Genomic DNA, 21,793 nt, shown 5'->3' with positions numbered 1-21,793 from the left:
TTAATCGACTGATGAATATTCTGGTTGTTTCCAAGTTTTGGTAATTGTGAATAAAGCTGCTATGATGTGCATATATATGCACATCTAATTATATATCTAATTATATATCAGACTTTTGTGTTTTAAATTCTGTTGAGTAAATACCAAGAAGTGCAATTGCTGTATCATACGGTAAGAGCATGTTTGGTTGTGCAAGACACTGTCTTCCAAAGTGGCTGTACCATTTTGCATTCCCACTAGCAATGAACGAGCATTCCTGCTACTGTACAGCCTCGTCAGCATTTGTTGTCAGTGTTCCAGATTTTGGTCATTCTAATGGGTATGTAGTGGTATCTTATTTTAATTTGCATTTCCCTTTACGACATATGATATAGAACATCTTTCCTATGTGTATTTGCCATCTGTATATCTTCTATGGTCAAAAAGCTCCTTTTGTATGTAATTTTCTGATTTTTAAAGCTTAAAAACTGATCTAAATTAAAGCAAACAAGCAATAACCACTCTGAATGTTAAACAGAGCATCAGTACAAAGTAACAAGCCTGTGAGTTCAGCAGTTTACACACAATGGTCCAGGCACCTAACTTTGGTCAGCCTCTTGGTCCTAGAGAGCACCCTGGCCCTGAAGTGACCCCACCACCAGGAGTGGGCTTAGCCTTGGAGTAGTAGTGGCCTCACGCCCTTGCATACATTGGGACCTTGCCATGCTTAAAAGCATGCTTAAAAGGTGGTGGGACACTGGCAATTCTTTGAAGGTTCCTGGGAAACACTAGGAGTCACCGAGATTAAGGTTTTCCCTACAACTTGCTGGAAATGAGGTTCAGATTAACAGCTGAGTTATTGAAAATGAAGGTCTGTTTTGGTTTGATTCTTTTTTTCCTTAAACACTTGAGTTTGTGAGCTGAGATTCATTCCCCCTTTAAGTGTGCCTGCTGGATTTGAAAAGTGAAAGTAGAGAAAGGAACAAATGTCATAATCACTGAGCCTATTTATTAAGGGCCCAAACTATGTCTGTGGACTTTTAATTTACACCTGTGTTAACACAGCCATACACAGACACAAAGTCATTGCCTGTTTCAATAAATATAAATCAAAATGATGTGGATATAAGAATTGAAGCCCTTAAACCATGAAAGGAAATTCACCATAAAGCAACTTAGAACAATTACTATCTGTTACTTTTTAGACCTTGGGCCAGCTTTTCAAAGAGAAACAATTCATTTTGATTCTGTTTTAACTTTTAGTAAAAAAGAAAAGGCACTGAGCAAAAAGTTCATCAAGTTAGAAAGATAATTAACAATTCTGGTTATTTTCTGCCACTGCAGCCCATGTGATATTTTTATTTTAATATATGTATGAATCTGTGAATTATATGCATAATTTCTCTTAGCATTTTTTTCTGCTAAAAATCAGTTAAATGGTAGACTCTCAAAGATTTCATTCTACAGGCTACGATCTCACTTCAAAATAATCCAAAACAAAATAAAAGGCTAAGTCATTCAGAAATTTCTTCACCCACCAAGTCTCTCTTCAGAGTTTAGAGTTACATATTTGTATTAAAATTTTAGCAGGCCATTCTTGGCTATGATCTCAACTGGGAAAGGAAGGTTGTCAAATATTTTTCAGTCCTGGGCTCAGGGAAGCAACGAAGAACCAATTACAAAATTTTTAAATTGCAATTTGCTAGATTCCCTAGGGTTTTGGGACACAGAGACCAGAACTTTTTAGTTTCATAAACTAGTCTAGTAATATCCAATAGCCCAAAACTACTAGACCAGTACTATCCAATAGAACTTTCTCCAGTGAAGGAAATGTTCTAGGTCTGTAATGTTTAATACGGTAACCACTAGCCTTATAATTAGATTATTGAGCATCTGAAATGCAGCTAGTGAGAATGAGAAATTGAATTTCAAATTTCTTAATTTTAATTAGCTGTATTTTAAATTTAAATAGCTACATATGATTCATGACTACCATACTGGACACCAAAGATGTAGATAAAGAATCACAAATTATACATATTTGGTGTGTTGAGAATAGGATTCCCATTTTAACCAAATGAAGAAGAATGAAGACGCCTCCTATACATCTTAAAAACTGAAGAGTTTCATTGCTGTTTGAAAGCAGCCTTTCTCCAGGTCCCATTTGTTTGAAAGTTGATATATCTCTACTCCAACCACTCAACTCAATGGAGATAATGTTGAAGCTCAGCACCACCACAGAAATCAGATTCCTTCCCCCATCTGTAGCATAGTCCAAAAATTACGTCTTAATCAGGAATATAGATTAAGAGTAAAACAAAACTAAACAAAAGGAATTCTGGCAACTCTGTCGTTTTTGTATAATAATTATAGAAAATTGGAGCACACATTTTTGTTTTAATTTGGCCAAGTGATTCTAATCAATAGGGAAATTCTTGAGAGTCCATTAAAATTAATGTTTACCATTTAAACTTTAAGTAGTAGAGCAACTCTTGATACCCAGAGGAATTATTCCACCAAGTAACGGGCCTGTCCTTTACAAGTCAATTCCTGAGAATGAATAGAACTAGAGTACATTTTTTATTCTCTTGCTTAAAAGAAAAACAAAACAAAAAACATTCCAGCAGTTGGGTTTTACAGTTTCACATACAGGAGTCAACTAAGCCTGTTTGAAAGGGTGAACATCCTACAGAGTTATTCTTTTCAGAGTTCCTCTAAGGCTAGAAGGGGGAATTAAGTGAAATTGTCAATCAATTAAACTAGACTGGTGTCACATACATATAAGTAGAATATGAAGAAAAATAGATACTCCTGAACCATTAAACACACATACATACACGCACATAGAATCACCATGAGATTGGGGTAATGATGAATTATTCATCAGATTTTCAAAGGAAAGGAATTACAGGTAAAAATAAATATGATCTTTAAAGATTTGTTAATTTACAAAACAGTTCGTTAGGAGACAACACTGAATAATGAAAGGGATTTGGTAGACTTTTAAAAATTATATTTCACTTTTTAATGTCTAAATCTGTGTGATTTTAGAAAAATCCCTCAACACATATCTGCTTCAGCTTTCCCATCTGCAACATGAGGATACATTTTCAGTGAAATACGTTGACAACAATTGCTTCTACAACAATATGTATATTTGCTTTATGTTTTACAAAACAAGTTTCTATACAAATACAAGGCACTATCATTACAAGAACAAATCTTTCAAATTATATGTTATTAAGGAATATAATTCATCTATATTCAAAATCTATCTGTATTTACATAGAAAATTGTTTTGTAAATGTAAAGTTTAAAATGAATCTTCAATATTCATTATTTCTAAGAACAATATACAAAGTTTAAAATGAATGTTCATTATCCATCATGTCTAAGAATAAAGTGTCTATTTTTTCTTGGGATAAAAGTACAAAATTCTTTTACTTTTAAAATAGCATTTGTATTTTTAATAGGGGTAATCTGATTTCTTGTCTATTTGATGTATAGATATTCTTTTATAAAATGTTATAATATGCATTCTTCTTCACGCAGCATTTATGACTTTATAACATAATCAGTAGTATATCACAACGAATACATTTAGACTTGCAAAATTTATGTAGTGTGGCATTTTGAGCACCATAGGATAAGAACTGAAAGCTGAACAAAGCTCTTTCTGAGGTACTGGTCTTTAAAATGGAATCTGTTCATTTGTTTTCAAGGAATCTGTTTGTTTTTGGCCTATGAAGACTGTATGGCTGTGTCAACAGCTTAAGACATCATCAACTTTCTATGATGATGACAAGAATTCAAGAATAAACAGTCTTTCTGTGTTTCAGGGGTGGGTGGGGAGCAGACTACATAAGACAGTCTTAATAAGCATCCTGTCAATAGAAAATGATTTTGACTTTTTCACAGAAATGCAAAACTATGCCAGGAAAAGCAATTTGCCAAACCCTACTAGGCCAAAACACTTGCAGAAGGGCACTGGGACCAGGACACAAACAAGAAGTTCAGATCATGAGCCATGATTTCTCTGCTGCAGCTTTGCCACTGTAGCTGCTCACCAATCAGTGTCCTAAAGAGGAAAAGTTTTCACCAGAAACTCTCAGGGATGACTCAACACCACCTTGTTGACTGTCTATTATCTGACCAGGGAAGAAAGAATAAAATATATTTTGCCATTTTCTTCTTTGTTGACAAGTCATCTTCAGGAGCGCATATTACTAGAAGATCTGGCGAGGAGAAAATGTAGGCTCTAGATCAGCTCTTTAAGACCCTCAATATGGAACATTGGTTAATCCATTATTAGGTCTCTCTATTCTTCAGTTACTTCAATTGTTAGAGTGACAGGCTTGATTTATGTCTAGGACCTCTTCCAGTTTCAAAATTCTTTGATTGAATAATTTAAAGCAGTACTTCTAAGTTAATAAGCCATGAATGGGTGCCAGACATCCTGATCCTCTTCGCTCCTGGGAAGCCAGCAGGAGCCCCTCTGGTTTATCCCCTTCAGCTCTCAGCCACCTTGTTCCTTTAGCATGGCATACAAATATGATTTGTCTATGTGTTCTGTGACATAAAGAAAAGCTAGCAAACCCTGCTTTTAGAGAAGTTCAGTGAACATGGTGAACAAACATTACCTTAACCAGTTATTGTTCTGGCAATCACAATAATTTGCACAAAACTACCATCCTACACATGAAGAGAGAAGAGGATCCATTATTTCGAAACTGCACATATAGCAGCAATCATGACAGCAACCACCGTTCCCTAAAGTCCACCGTTAATAAAAGGTAGTTGCTTGGACTGTAATTATGGCATCCTTGCTACCCAAACTTGAAGCTTTTATGGGGCTTATGCAATTAACTACTTAAATGCATCGTAACACTTGCTTCTCTGACAGCAAAGTATTGATTTTTTCATCATTTTCAAGTCTCCTCCAGCACAAATAAATGTACTACAGTTACAGTTAATGCACTGTGTACATGCATTAAATGCTGGTGTGACAAAATTTATTATTTTGTGATATATAGAAGTCTGGCTTCTCAGAACGTAGCATCACTGATCTAACATCAGTATGAAGACTACCATTGTCCTTGATCCTCCAAATTCTCTAACTTCCAAAAGCTAAAGACCTATTTTAATAGGATACTTAGACTGTAAATTAAAAGGAGGGGACACTGAATATAAATTTTTTATATATGTCAATGTGGAAGAAAATTTAAAATAGTCTAATAGAGAAGAAAGATAGTTTGTATTTTCCTAAAGGTGTCACTGTGGGACCTATAGCAACTTTGTTCTGATGAAATTTGCCTATTTAATTTCTTTCCTTGCAGTTTTTTCGGGCACATCTGTCAAAATATTTTGCATACTAGAATCTCTCTGATTCAGTCCATTTTTACATAGTTTGATTGTGTTGTTTTAATGACTTATAGGATACATAGCACATTATAAAGCTAAAATTGTGTATTGAAAGTGTGATTTCTACATGCCATTTCCACCTGCCAAAAAGGCCAGTAGAGCCCCTGGTAAAGTCGCATATCTAAATATAGACCTGGCCACAGAGGTCATCATACAGTTCATAAACAAGTCTTTTCCTCGGATATAACTACACACTACAAATTAAAGTTGGTGAGTAAAAAGCAGTTAATTTTGTTTTGTTAGAAATAATATCATTTTAGTTTTAGTGTCTAAGACAGATGCCAGCATTTCCCTCTGAACAGATGGTAATTCCATCTAATAGTGCATCTCTGTATTAGTAAGGTCTGTTGTGTATACAAACAGTAATAAACACTAGGTAAGGATCAAAATAAATTTTAATTGTTGACATTAAATTCTGGCAGCCACAGTTCTAAGGCTGCAATATTCCTTTTTCAAGTCTGTCAGATTTACTAATGCAGCAAAAGCTTTTCCAAAAGCTGCCAGATCCCAGTTCCAATAAAAACATGTTTGCGCACTACCAGTTACCAGTCTCCAACCAGGGGACCTGTTTGCAGATACTGAAAGAATTCTTCAAGAATGCCTTGGAATTGGTGCTACCATCTATGTGATGACCAGCCGGTGCTTCTTTTAAAATGCCCCTGAAGGACCGAGCATTTAATTAAGAAGTTAGTATAAAATGTTACATCCAATTGTTACATTAGGGGTCATGGTATTATTTATCACAGCCACTTTCTTACCCTACTAAGTAGGGATCTCTCATCCAACTCATTTTCTTCAATTTACAGAGCTGGGCATTCCTGAACTTCTCTGAAAGTGACATCATCCTTTCATTTGTTTATTTTGCCCCAGCCTGAAGGATTTCCCTGACAATCACAGCAATCATCAGCTGTGCTTTTCTATAGGCTTGCTGCGGATCGAGTGTGCCAGCAAGCACCGATTTGGTCTCATAATGCCTCCAGCGATCTGGTACTACAAGGAGTAGCCCCTGTTTATTTTGAGAAGCTGCCATGTTTAAAAAAAAAAAAATAGCATTTAAAAAAAGCAGTTTGGCATTCATGTGACTGTTCAATAACAAACATGCTTTGCAATCATATTTCTTTAAAAAATGGATGCATTTTTTTTAATCATGAAAAATATATTGCTTCCACCATATGGGACAACCTACGACTCACCAACCGATTTAAGATGCGGCATATTGAGCTGACCATATGTTACAGTGCTGTTGAATGGCTGAGTGATTCATGCCCGTCACATTCTAGTATATCAATTAAAGCTCCTTGAAGTCTGCATGATTTGTGTCTCTGTTATTAAACCCTGCTAATTCATCCCACTTACACATCTGTTATAAATCTCTAGGAGTGCTGCATGATTCATGGCAATCTGTGAGCATGCTACAGCAAATTCTTCTCCTTGTAATTAACAGTAAATTGTTTTACTGCCATGCAATGAATTTTTCAGTTATATTGCAAATGAACTCCTAAATGTGCGGTTCTTTCCTAAGAACTGACTTATATCATTAGGCAATTAAAAAGTATTGCTTTGAACCAAAAGCTTTTAATCAAGAGAAATATAACTTAAACATTGCTTAAGAGCCATGGAAATTTGACATGTTGGTTACAAGTGTGAAATAATTTCTGTTGAAAGAGCAAAACAAACAAACAAAAAACCTTCAGTGCACTCAGGATTTCACTGATGCTAAGACACAAGAACTCCTGCCTGAAAACAATTGGTGGGACAAGTTTTGCACAGATACTGTTTATCTTAGAAGTTGCTTAAGTCATCTGTCATTACCAAATTTCTCAGACTACTTTACACTTCCTTAATTGTAAAATGGTGCCTTTATTCTTGAAATAAATAATTGGATAATTAGCCCAGTTGAATCATCAGAGGATTCCATTGCTGTTCAAGTGTTCTTGTCAAAGGTGAAGCAAATTCATTTCAGCTCGCCTTTGCAGCTCTTCGAAGAGGCTTTGATTTTTTTTCCCCACTTTCTTGGCAGCAGCCTCAGATTCATGAGTCCATACATCAAGTCAGTAGTTTAACAACAAATGGAATTAAATTCAAAGAAGGGAAACTAATTGAAGGACAGCAACAAAAGTGTTTGGTAATGTGCTTTTTAATATGGCATGCCACATTTGCATGATAATTTTTCCTTTTTAGCATGGAGCAGAAAGTGACTAGCTTAATGAGGGATTATTGAAGACAGGAATGAACAAAATGCATTCATAACTAAGAACAAAGATTGTATTATGAAACAAAAACAGGCAACCTCAGAGAAGTAACTGGGTGATTGGTTTATGCATTATGAATAAAAAGGTAGAAAAATATTTATATTAGTATTCACTAATGACTATATATACAAGATTGTTGTAATTAAAATTATAAATTAACATATTAAGAGTGCTTGTTTAATCACTCTGGCTCCTATTCACAAGGAAAAGACTTACGTACCCGAATGCAAAACAAGGTGTGTTTTCAACCCAGCAGCAAACAGCCTATACATTTTACTTTGCATTCAGAAAGAAAATTTAATGCACACTAATTACTTGCTTAATGCGAGATGGACACTTCTAAGCTTGTAGTATGGAGGTCAATTTATGACAGGCAAGGGAAATATCACATTGTCCCTTCAGGAATGGATCTCCTAAAGTAATTTCTCATAAGAAGGGTTTAAACTAAACTCAATTTGCAATGGGTGGAAATACACAAATTTTCCCAGATTAAAAGGATAATCTTAAAGAAAAGTATAACAAGGATTTTCAGAGGGCCCAGTTCATCAACTCATTACCTTCAAACACCCAGAAGCAACTCCAAAGCCATCAATAACACTGCTTGAAGATTTTGCAATGGAGAGAGATGCAGCCGCTCCTGAGAGAACACTTCTCTCAAATCAGTTCTCAGACTTTGTCGCAGGTATCAAAACTAAAGAAGCAGCAATGCAGTACTCTGGATGAAATGTACCCATTCTAATCATATATTTAATTGAAAAAATGTTTAAAACAAGAGAGAGCCAATTATAATTCTCAAGCTTTTTAATGAAACAGACAGATAAATCTTCACAAGTATCTTTTTGATTTTTGAGACTGAGATTTAAGGAGGCAACATATCTTTTCATGATTCAATGCTTCTAAAAGGCTAATTACTACTTCTAATTTGTGGTGCTCTTTTTCAAAATTTTTGAGTGGTCACTGGTCTCCTTTGATCTCTGATAATGCGCTCATATGAGCTATTAGACATAAGAGTTAAATTTCCCACAAATCCATTGGAATTCATTGGAATAATATATACTCTCCAAATTTCAATGTTAATAGTGGAAAAAACAGAGCCGAACGAACCATAAAGTTGCAAGTCAACTTTTATTACTCTCCTATAACAAAACTGTTGACCATTCAAAAGAACCGGCCTTATTATAGGCCTACAGTTTATTTCTATGATTTAATGTTTATATGTTCTATTCAGATGTTTTATTTTAGAAAAACATTTAGAAATACACATTCATCTACTGAATAAGGAAGGAGGCAAAAAGGATGATGGACTTTTAATTTTTGGCTGGTATTCAAACAAAAGCAAATAAGTTTATTTTCACTGATCTGAGCAACCCGAAAAACGGTGTATTTTATAATAAACCCAACTGTAAGTAAAATTATTTTTTCATACTTTTGTCATATAAGAGGCTTTATTTTTCTGCTGGGCAGGTGAAGAATCAGATAGTTCTAACAAAAATATTAAGGAATTTGAAAATAAATATTTTTTTTCCAGAAGAAAACACTAAAATAAATTTTTCTTTAGAAGAGAAAGGATTTTATATAGAAACAAAAGGTAATTCAATTTTTTAAAGAATGAAAATTGGGTAGAAGAAGAACTTTAGCTAAGAATAAAAAAACCACACATTTGAAATTTACATTATATCTCCTCCTGCCTCCGCTCAGTCCTTCATGTTCCAGCTTCTGCTTCAACCATGCTACTTATGGTAAACCCCAGAGAGTCACCAGGGACCTTGCATCCATTTTAGGTCACATTTCTCTTGCTTTCCCTATACCATATGACACTACAGACAACATTCTCCTTCTAGAATTCTCTCTTCCCTTGACATTTCTAATACTGCTTCTTCCTCTTAGTTCTTTTCCTAATTCTGACCATACCTCTGTTCACTTCACTCTTCCTTTCTCCTTTCTTTCCGAATAGAATATTCACTAAGGTGTTTTCTTTGGACTTCTATTTTGCTTTTTCTCTGCTTTCACTAATTGATTATAACCTATAGCATTAACTCCCATCTATATGCAGATGATTACAAAATCTGTACCATTTTTAAGCCCCAGATTTGCAATTTCTGCTGCTGGATGGTTATAATTGTCATGGATGTGTATCTATCAAATGATCAAATAAACTCACGAGTTTATTTCTCTCATATGTTCTTTGTCCATCTTTCCCCTTTTATTTAATGGCACCACCACGGGCTACAATATTTGCTATCATTGTCCATTCTTCCCACTGCTTAACTTCCAGGTCTTTCTTCCTTGAAGTCACTCTATTCCCTTCTTTCAATCTTCACTTCTACTCATCTGATTTACTCCCTTACTGACTCTTTAAAAAAATCTACCGGACTCTATTACACCCTCTCTTCTAATCTGTTGTGTACTCTACTGCCAGGAAAGTCTTCACAAATCTCTGCTTTCATTACATCGGTACCTGGAACAGTGCCAGCTCCTAAAACAGAAACTAGCACATGGTATGTGCTCAGTAAATACCTGCGAAAGTCTTCACCATTTTTTATAGTTTATCTGAAATAGCTTTTAATGAGGTATCTACTCAGTCTCCCAAATCAAAATCATTTATCTCATTTTCTACCTTCCCATAGCATGTTTTTCAACTTTCTCACAGCCCTTAGCACATGTCACTATGGTGTTAATCCTACCTGTTGGATCTCAACTCCTTAACCCAAATGCTGGGTATAATTATCTTAGAATCCTCCACAGTGCTTTAAATAGTAAGCCATCAAGAGATGGTTCTGAATTGAGCATTCACAATAAAATGTAGTAATAATATATTTATGGCACATTATTCACTCTATATTGCAACCAACAAACGTGAAATTTGCTGTTTTTGAGCAAAGTTCTGAAATGTGCCTCTAATAATTCTGAATGACATACTTCTTACAGAAATAATAAATAATGCTTTCAGATTTTAAGCCTTTCTAAGCTTTATTTTCACAATACAGTCTTCAGTCTTAGAATTCTCCATTTTATATTTTATAATAATATTAGAAAATCAAAGTTGTAAAATAAACTCTCTTTGCTTTTGATAACATTAGAAATTCCATAACATTTATACTGTGACTAAGAAAAGTGTTATATAATATTATGATAAAAATCATGACAATAAATTTTTATTGAGAATGAACTGTGATGGGTACTGCTTTAAATGTTTTACATGTATTAACTACTTCTAATCCTCATCAGAACCCTACAAAATAAGTTATGTTTATTTATAAATTGGGAAACTAAGGCACAGAGGTGAGATAATTTATATAAGGTCACACAGCTAGTCAATGGCAGAGCCCAGATTGAAACCCTGGCATTGTGGCCAACCATTTTTTTTTCACCTTACACATATGAATAAACTCTTATTTTTGTAAGTCAACTAACTTTCACATCACATGACTTTTAGGGAATATAAGCTTCCACTTCTATTTTTCAAGGATAAAAAAAGTAGAGGGAGGATTTGGAGGGCTCTGACTAGTTAGTTTTACTTCACATTCCTGCCAATGGACAGGAGTGGTTTTAATCGCCTCTCCAGTAACTAAAATGAGAGCTGCACAGAGCACCCAGGTACATCATCTTTTATGCAACAGGAACTTGCCACTGCAGCCAATGAGGATACTGTTAGCACAGATGTTATCACTAATGCATAGGGCAGGGAGATTCTATTCTGTAGACATGTTTCCTGTTTTTCTCTTCCCATCTCCAAGATTCAGCTAGTTTCTAGCTGTAGCATGTCTCTCTTCAGGTTCTTTAGTTTGCTTATACCTATGAAAAGGCAGACTAGATCTCATCTACAAGAATTATACTAATAACAGCCCTAGACACTATTGCAAATGAGGTTCAGATGGGAGCTACCATGATATGCAGCCTAAAAGAGAAAAGATTTGGGTGAATATATTGTTATTGAAAATTTTATTGGAAGGATGATAAATTAGATTAACAACAGCCCCCAAAGAAGTAGAATAAGAATGTCGAGTAGAAGTTACTAGGAGATATTTGCGATCAATCTAAGAAATCACATTTTAAAAGAGGTGTCTAAAGATGGTATAGCTTTGTCTGAGATGTAGTAGTTTCTGTAACACTGAAGGTATCAAACATGGGTTGGACAAACACTTGGGGGGGATATTACAAAGAATATATTGATACTAGCTATATAGTAACCCTAGATTATTTTTACATGTTTTACAACCCTGAGAGGACGTGATTCCAGTTTTGCATGGCCACGTGCTTGGGATTCCTATGTCCCTTACTATAACACACCCAGTCTTCAGCCTGTGCTGTCTGCATTTATACTTTCTCCAACTTGCAAGACTGATAATTATTTTAATTTTTGTCTTCTAGTCTGAAATTGTATCATTTTTCTTAAAGTAGATAAAGTCCTCCTCTATTGTCCATATTCAGCATTCAGCAAACCTTTAATAATGCAGTATACAAAAATAGGCAGTTTTATAGGAGAAGAATGTTTTGTACAAGCTAGGTACTCCATAAATGTATGCATACATCTGAAATGCACATATATAAAATATATAAAAATACAAAGAGTTCAGTTATAAATTTAGTAAACCATAATTTCTTAGAATTTCAGAGCCATTTGCATTGATGAAAATTTTGGAAAAAAAAATTACTTGGATGAGATCATTTGAGCTAAGCAATTTTTTCCAGAACCAGAAAAAAAAATCCTATATAATTGGACCTATTAATAATACAATGAAGAGATTTGGGGAGGAGGTCTAGGAAATGTTTTTAAAGGTAAACATGTGTTTTTGTAATATCTTGTCTTAACCTCCTTACACATGGACATTTCTTTAAAGATAACCAGGAAACTAAGCTTTTCTCTAGAATCAGAAAAACACTGATTTGGAAGTATATTAATGCTAAATAATTGGGTTTTATAGGTCTTACTAATACACATAATCAGGTTTGTATGAATCCAATTAGTCCTGAAGGAAGAAAGCACAAATTATACAAATCGTTTCTACTAAGATTATACTTAATAACAATTCTTTTATTTAAATTTTATTAACTTAAGAGCTTCTTATTAATAAAATAATAGATAAATATTTACCTATTTCATGAAAGCCAAATATAACACCAGGGCACACAGTAATTTCTAGATGTTCCCAGGGATCAGGAGTGAGTAGACCCAAGCCTACAAAAAATATCTGAACTGAGGGAAGAGGTATCCTAAAGTCCTCATAAGAAGCTTCCTGAATGTTTCCCATGATTGTCAGGACACTGCTAGGACACAGGTTGGTAGCTAAGCCCTGGAGTCATTCTACAATTAATTATATTTCTATATACTTCTAGTTCTATATATTTCTATATATTTTTAGTTGTATATTCTATGTATTTCTACTTGTAGAGTGGAGTCACTCTAAAACTAATTGTATTTCTTATTATGACACAGCTGTAACTCATAACTCCTAGGTACCTCTTGAAGTTACGTTCTTGTTGTTGTTGTTGTTTAAAACTGTCAAGGTAAGAAGCAATCAGGGTTAGTGAGGGAGGAGAAGACAGCAGAAAAGACAAATATAAAGTCTCAAGTAGAGAAGGTGTTGAACATTACAGGTTTTCTTTTTTCTTGACAGGCAACAAATTTTTCATACCCATTAAAACTTGCTTACCTGCTGCTAAAGTCTGTCCTGCTCCCGAAGCACTGGTCACACAACCAACTGAATTGCAGACAGTAATAGTAAACTCATATATCCTATAAGGTTTCAGTCCTTCTACAGTGTAAGATAGTTCTTGGGATTTAGCAGTGTGCAGCAGCTTCAAGGCAAAAAAAAAAAAAAAAAGATAATAGGTAATCAGCGTGAAAATATAACCTTGGCAGTCAAAGTTCCATGAATTCAGACAGAGGGAATTATTGCCAACCACCATTAGGAATAGGATTTTTTTTTTTTTTTTTTTGAAGAGTCTCGACAAGCCAGGATTTAATTGATAATTGTACAATCACACTGTTTTATGAGGTAATAATCCAGTTCCTGAGTGGATAAATGAGAAAACCAAGTTATTGCCTCATAAAGCAGCGTGGTGGTATGGTTATTGTCACCAATGGTAGAGATAAAGATGGTGACATTGTCATTGTTATCATGATAAAGTCCAAACAAAGTCATGGGGCTTGGCCAAAAGTAACCCAGAGCAGTAATATCCAGGCTATTTGATAGGCTAGGACAGAAAGAAGTGTTGTTGCTATGTTAAATTAATACTATCATTTTCTTTATGAAAAAAGTCACAGAAGAAAAAGGGGGAAAAAGTAAACATTAGACATATTACTGAGCATCCACATTAGGTCAATTCTCAATCATCTTTCTTTTATAAACAAGCGTATACAGATTAGATCAAACAGTTACGTTATTTGAAATATTATCTTTATCACATGATTTCAAATGAAAACAGCAGATTTGAGCCAAGAAGACTGACAGGAAACTCATAGTCCGTAAGTAAATTATTAAACAACGAACACTCAGAGTTGGTTCTGTCAGTATAATTTGAAGTGATCAAAAGCAACCACGTAAATTTGTTTAGGTTGTAGGTACAAAGGCCACTAGAAATTATATTCAGAAAATAAAAGTCATTAAAACAGAGAGTATGACACTAACTATGAGTACAAAACTAATTTTCTTAGGACTACTGATACATAGTCATATAAAATAATCTTCCACAAACATAAATACAGACAAATGTAAAGTTCAGTAACATTTGGAGTAGTTTTCTAGAGAACTTCTCTTTAGTGGTAAAATACAATTCATTTGGAATATTTGCCTAGGTGTTGACTTTAAAATTTCAGTTCTAAAAAGCAGTGAGATTGGAATGTAAAATACAGTGTTTCAATAATGTTCAGAAATAAACATGGTTTTAAAGATTCTAAAACTCTAGGATAATTTAAATTTAAAACTTTTAAGCCATTTCCTTGCAATTACATTTTGAAATCAGAAAAACATCAAATACCAAGTAATTATTTCTTTTTCTAATTCTAAAATCATTATTGATGTAATGAAGATATAAACTTTTCTGTAAAATGAAATTTCACAGATAAAAACTTTTCTGTGATTTAAAATTTTCTAAGTAAAATAAGCCTTGAACTGAATTAAATGTATGAATATTGCTATAATGTTCATCCCTTTTAGAATAATCCTGGTAGAATTAAATGTAAATTTTCAGAAAATGGAATTGTTTTTAGGATAAAACACATTAAGCTATTTCTTATTTAATTTAGGAAGTACAATTATTTTTAAACAAAATATTCTTTGTAGCAAGAATCTGCAATGACATAAAATAAGTAAGAAGAAATCTATACTAATATGTATTTTGATGGGCTTTTACTTCTTTACAGATGATTATTATAAATTACATTATTTTTAAAATACATTATTTGCCCCAGAACTTGCAGCATAAAATTATCACTTGGATAGATTTTGTCTTTGTCATGTACATAGAGTCAATTTATAAGTCTTATAAGATTTACCTAATTGAAAGTTTTTCATGAAATAAGTCTTCAAAGGGGTAGGAAAAACTCCACAGCAGCTTTAATTCCCACAGTAAATCTTACATCATCACCACTTTTATGTATCCCCCTGCCTCATTCTTAGGCAAAGGTTTTGTACTAGTTATTTTTATAGTAGATTTTCCCCGGGAATTTTGGCTATTTATTTACAAAGATTATAACAAGATATACTCAGGTCAGTTCAGATACAAATTTAATCATTGAGAAGGTAAAAAATTGGACTTTGTTCTGCTACTTTTGATTTCATTTCCTTGAATAGAGAATATTGCCCTGGAGAGAGAGTTCAAAAGAGAATAAGGTGGGCCCAGTGCAGTGGTTCATGCCTGTAATCCTAGTACTTTGGGAGGCCTAGGCGGGTGGATCACTTGAGGCTAGGGGTTCGAGACCAACCTGGCAAAGATGGCAAAACCCTGTCTCTACTAAAAATACAAAAAAAAAAAAAAATTAGTCAGGTATAGTGGCGTGCACCTATACCTAGCTACTTGGAAGGCTGAAGCACAAGAATCGCTTGAACTCAGGAGAAGTTTGCAGTGAACCGAGATTGCGCCACTGCACTCCAGCCTGGGTCACAGAGTGAGACTCTGTCTCAAAAAAGTAAAAACAAAAAAGAGAATAAGGTGATATATCTATGTCCTTATTCCAGTTCAGGCATAACAGCCTTTAAAATAACAACAACAATAAAAATACTTATTTTCCTGCCCCATTAAATGATAGCTAGTTTATAAAGTATAATGTAGTTTCATACCATTAATAATAATCACTAATAATAATGTGTCAATATTTATCAGGCTCTTTAAGCAGGTAGGTGAGCAGAAAATGGTTTTCCCATTTCACAGATGAATAAAACCAGAAGCACAGAGATGTGTGATATAGCTAATAATTGGGAGATGTGGAATATGAACAAACAGGTTGACTTCTAAGGCTGTAATTTTTATAAATAATATTTCTCCGCTTATTTTTTCTTAGAATAACTATTATGATATGAGTAATAGATAAATCAAAACTGTATTTTACAAAGAAAGAATAGTTTATAAAGCCAAAGAATAGTAAAAACAACAAAATAAAACATCAAATATAAATGAGATAAAACATGGCAAGGACCACATGGAAGTTATAACCAAATTTACCTTAAACCCCATGTTATACCAGATTGGTAGACCAACCTGTTTAAGTTAAAAGATATATATTATACCAGTTGTGTTTCATCATGAGATAGTTGCAAATGAGTCAACACATAGATTAATGAAAAATAAGTAATTGTAAATTATTTATCGGCTCTTCTTTTTCGTCCAGTATACAAAATAAAATTGTGTGTTATACATGCGTTCTGTCCACTAAAAAGGCTTAGAAAAACATGGAAAACCTATTAGTAGTGGATTGTATAGTGTCTCCCAAAAATTCAGAATGAAGACTTTATTTGGAAAATGAGATACTTGCAGATATAATTAATTAGTTGTCATCCTGGATTTCAGGTTGGTTTAAAATCCAATGACTGGTATCTTTATGGGAGAAATGAGAGGGACACACAGATCCAGAGGAGACAGTGACACAGAGTAGGACTTGTGAAGACAGAGGCAGCAGATATTAGTTATGTTGCCACAAGCCAAGGAACACCAGGAGCCATGGGTAAGTGGAAGAGAAGAAATGTCTCCTAGAGCCTGTGGGGAACTTGGTCGTACTAACACCTAAATTTCCGTTGTTTTAAGACACTCAATTTATGTTAATTTGTTACACCAGCCCGAGGACACAAATACTCTAGGGTACAAAGATCTGACCTCCTAACTTAATTTGAGACAAGCTAAGAGGGTCATTTCAGCTCCAGAACTACCCACAGAATCCACTGAGGCTGCTTCCGCTATTGCATCACAGTTCAGCTCCTTTGCTGCTCAATCCTACATACTTTATCACTTCACATTTGTTGTTTCTGAAAGTGCTCCCCCAATAACCCTCCTGTACTTAGTCTTCTACCAAGAGTCTGTTTCTGGGGGAATTTGCCCTAAGACAGTCATAACAGGAGTGGCCCTGGGAATGAGACTCTGAAACGATAGTTTGGGCCTCCATCATCCACCCACTGGTGTACAGTGATCTCATCACAGACAGCAGGTAGAGTACTGATAGTCCACAGCATGCCCTAGTGGTTCCATGCTGAAACTTCCATTTGTGGTGAACTGCGATGAGTTACCAGTAGAAGGTAATTCACTGGTTTGGTGGAATCAGTAATGATAAGCACTACTCTGGGGAAACTAGTAATTATAAGGACTATGCATGGGTCTTGCTGGTCGCTATCAATGCACTGAAGAAAGGCAAAGGAAACCTGAGGGTGATTAATCGCCAATTTAAGACAAACTATAAAAGCCACCTTGACAGTATTCTTTCTCTATACCAATAGCATCGTATTAAATGAATCAGATAAGCAGGAAATGGTAGGTATGCAGAGGCAAGACATATGTGTTCTAGAAAGTGGGAGAGCAATATTATGAAGATTAAGGCATCTGCCATATCAGTGAAGTTTTTAGGAGTTCATGTGGCCTGAGACATGCTAGGATAGCCCCTCCAAAATACAGGACAAATTGCACCTTGCATCTGCCACCACTAAGAAGGAAACAGAATGTCTAGTTGACCTCTTCACGTTCTGAAGGGAGCATATTCCACATCTGAGAATACTGTTCTGAGAAATTTACTGAATAATATGAAATGCTTCCAGGTTTGCGTGCATCCCAGAGTAGGAAAGGGCTCTGCACCAGGTCCAGCCTGTGGTACAGGCAGATCAGCCACTTGGGACATAATGTGTAGTAAATTTTACAGCACTAGAAGTAAGCATGGTGGGAAAAGATGTTTCAAGGCACATACAGAAAGAAAATCACAAGGCAGATAGACCCCAAGAGCTTGGAACAAAGACATAACATGTAATGGAAACTATATACGATTTGCTAAATGGCCCTAGCACGCTTTCAGGCCTCAGTAAAAACAGAACAACTTGTCATGGAACACCAAATAGCCATGCAGCTAGAGCTACTTTTTTATAATCTGGAAATTGTCTCAGCCAAGTCTTGAGGTTAGAAGGGAGCAACAGAAATGCATCATAAAATGGAAGTGGATGTCTGAGGTTGGGTATAAGCAGAGCCAAAAGCCATAATGCATTGTACAAGCAGGTGGTTCAGGCCCCCATGACATCTACAATTCTTACACTGGTGGCTCAACCTCAGCTCCTACCTATGACCCACGGGAGGCCCCTTACGAGATAAAAGAATGGGGGGAAAAAAAGCAGAGGTTAGTTTACAGATAGGACGTCTTGGTATGTGGCTGCAAGCCAAAAATGGTAGCTGTTGCTCTACAACCCTCCCTCATCAGAAATGGCCCTATGGAACAGCAGAGAGAAGAAATCCTCTTAATGGGCAGAACTTCAGGCAGTTCACTTGCTCACACATGTTGTATGGAAAGAGACGTGTCTCAAGGTAAAATATACCTGGACAATACGGCAGTGGCTTGGAAATATTGGCCAAGGGAATGAATAAAGAAAGATGGAAGGATCAGAAACTAGGAATTCTGGGAAAGAAAAATGTGGCTAGATCTATGGGAGTAGGCATAAAGTGTAAAGATCTTTTTATCTCATGCTAATGCCCAGCGAAGAGCATCTCTCTCAGAAGAGGCACTGATCAACCAACTACACAGAATAACTCGTTCAGTTGACATCCTTCCACCAGCTTCTGCTATTGGCCACCTGGATGCTGGTAAAATGGGCAGAGAAGTATATCAGCCACAACTAGAGAGAACAAGAGCCTCTCATCCGCTAGGAGTGCTATGTGTATTAAATGAATTGGTCCACGTACACAGTAAAGCCTCAGTAACTTTTAGCTATGGTAATTATTCTTACTACTGCTAGCTGGAGGATGAATTACTAGAAGGCAATATGTTACTGTATATTCAAAACCTTGAACATCTTCGTAATTCATTTTGATATAAGCTGTGATAAATTTAATTCTTCGGATTTTTTGAAGGAAGTAAAAATGTATAAGAAATGTACATGTAAGACGTTTTTATCAAGGCTATTTATATTTCCAAAATAATTAATACAATACAATATCAACTGACTGTGGGCTGGTTAAATAATCATTGTGTGTCCAAATAACATGATAGTACACAGTTAATGAAAGTCAACTTCCTATAAAATATTTCAGGATACGTGATAAATGGAAAAAGCAAGTCTTGTGAAATAAATTCTACCAACTTAGTTTCAATATATGGTTATACCAGAAAAAAACAAGTGACATGCAAAGAGGGAGGCTTGTACACATAATATTATACTTAAAAAATTCCCCGTTTAACCAACATAGAGGGAGGCTTCTGTCATAGAATTCTGCAAACTCAAAAAATGTCCAAATGAAGCCCTAAGCCAATTCTGAAAGGACATTAGTTAAATATAACAATACCTGTGAAAACACCACAGGAATAGACTGCTGAAGTGATTGTTCAGAAATCATATTGATGTCATACCCCACAACTTTTCCTCTTGTAACATTATCTGCTGGCTTCTCCCAGGAGATATTGAGAGAGTACGAAGAGAGTGGAACGACTGAAGGAGGGATCATGAATACAGGTGCTATCAATGAGAACAATAACAACAACATCAAAACAGTGAATGCCGTCCCTATATATTTTCAAACTGAATTCACACATTCATTTCAGTTTCTGAAATACCTTGTACCTTTTAAAATATTCTGCTTTGAAAAAGCCCAAGAATATGCTGGTATATGTAAAAGGTATTCACTTTTTAAGATGTTATCTGAAAGTATATTCTCCATCTTCATATTACCAGCTACTTTCTATTTACAAAATAAAAATCTCATAGGAATTTGCTTGTGTTCACAAAGATAACTAATGGATAGTTAGATAGAAAATTGTAAGTCTTATGAGTATCTAAAAGAAGCCACAAAAATAGAATATCTCAGTTCAAAAAGTTCAGAAAAATGCATGGTGATGTACTGGATTTCCCATGTAGGGAAATATGCCATTGAGCCAATCCAATTCAGCTGGCTGAATATTATTCTTCAGAAAGGGGTAAACCTAAAGCATCCTAAATAACCCCAATGAATGTCTCAAAGTTTTTGTTAACTTTTTATTGAAATGTTCAGGTTACATACACATGCATTTCCCCCCTGCCACTCTTGAGCTCTTTACAAGGATTTTAAATGTGCTAACCAAAGGTATATTATCAAAGGAACTCATTGCACTTTCATTAGTTAGTGACCCATAAGATTACGAGGGCCCAGTATTGCAGTTTCACCCATTACTTTTCATTTCTGACCTTGATTTTCCCCTTCCAGAATGCCATGCCTCATCACTTGTGCTATCATGGCTCTATTATTTGTCCAAGATGGCTGGTAGTCATTAAGAGATGCTCAAGCACAATGCGTATTTTATTCATGAAATGATTCCCTTGGACATCAACCTAAAGCTACCCTCATCCTCCATACTCCTAACAGGTCAAGTTTAGATCAGGACTTGGGTTTCTTTGATATTGACAGATTAAACACATAACAAAAGTGTGTTTTTTTCTTAAAGGCTCATGAAATTTAAGTGTTTTTAATATAAAAAATAAAGTGGAGGATTAAAAATTTTTGCTTTAATGAAGATACTCCAGAAAATTTAGATACATTGTCCTCCTTCCTTATCATCATGCCAACTGCTTACAAGCACACTTGTGAATTATAGATTTTGATGTCCAGGATTCTGTCATTATATATAATCTAGTACCTAAACTATTTATTTTCGAAAGATAAATAAAAACCAAGACAAACTTGTGGAATTGGTTGACTGTTATCTCTTTCACTGAACATAAATTATGCTATATATGGAGCAAGATGAGACATGTGTCCAATCCACTTCAGAAGTGGAAACCAAATGCTATTTTTGACAAACATTCCCCAAAGACTATAACTATAGTTAAGCCATTTTCGCCCCATGAATTAATAACTAAAGCATTTACTTTTGCCCCCTAAAACTTACTGCAAGTACTTTATGACCTTGAGTTGTTTATGTAACAAACCCATATATACGAAAATTTTCCTTGGTCTGTGGAAGTTTCTAATTCTTGCTTTTCAAAATGTACTTCAGCAGTACTTTGACTTTAATTCGAGGAAGCACTTGCATTCAGAGGTTTTAAAAGTAGAACTTAAAGCATTGATATTTACCTGATTCTCCCGTTCTTTCTGAGACCCAGGCAGAAGACACACTTCCAGCCATATTCACAGCTAAGACTCTAAACTCATACTTGGTATATGGCTCCAAGCCAGTGATGGTTGTCATTGTTTGAGGAGGTTTTAATGCATTTTCATTGGCCGATTCTGCAAATGACTGAGGACTGAGCCAACCACTGCTCTGAAAAACTCGACTTTCCTCAGATGTGGTTTCCTTAGTAGATCTCAGTCTTCTCATGTATAGTTCATACCTTATAATTATTCCTAGAGAAGTTAAATAGTGAATCTAGGTAACTCATCAGACAAAGGGGTTACTTTAGGGGTATGGTAGGGACAGGTCATTTAAAGAGTGCTGGATTTTCATTATCTTTCTAATTAGATCACTGTCAATTTCCTTAGCATTCAAA

The 21,793-nt window shown here is 35.1% G+C and overlaps 1 protein-coding gene across 2 annotated transcripts in view; it reads right to left on the bottom strand.

The window, feature by feature from the left end:
• USH2A (Usher syndrome 2A (autosomal recessive, mild)) overlaps positions 1-21,793 on the bottom strand; it is an 813,932-nt gene that overhangs the window by 550,512 nt on the left and 241,627 nt on the right. For both annotated transcript variants that reach the window (XM_011987399.1, XM_011987398.1), the window contains 3 exons: positions 21,381-21,650; positions 19,620-19,789; positions 13,307-13,451 (listed from right to left, as the gene is read on the bottom strand). In XM_011987399.1, the coding sequence (XP_011842789.1) occupies positions 13,307-13,451; positions 19,620-19,789; positions 21,381-21,650 (585 nt within the window). The remainder of the gene's footprint in view (positions 1-13,306; positions 13,452-19,619; positions 19,790-21,380; positions 21,651-21,793) is intronic.

The sequence above is a fragment of the Mandrillus leucophaeus genome, unplaced genomic scaffold (genome assembly GCF_000951045.1).
Source record: "Mandrillus leucophaeus isolate KB7577 unplaced genomic scaffold, Mleu.le_1.0 Scaffold309, whole genome shotgun sequence".
In the NCBI taxonomy this organism is placed as follows: Eukaryota; Metazoa; Chordata; class Mammalia; order Primates; family Cercopithecidae; genus Mandrillus; species Mandrillus leucophaeus.
Note: the sequence above shows the minus strand (reverse complement) of the source record. Positions and strands in the feature narration are given on the sequence as shown.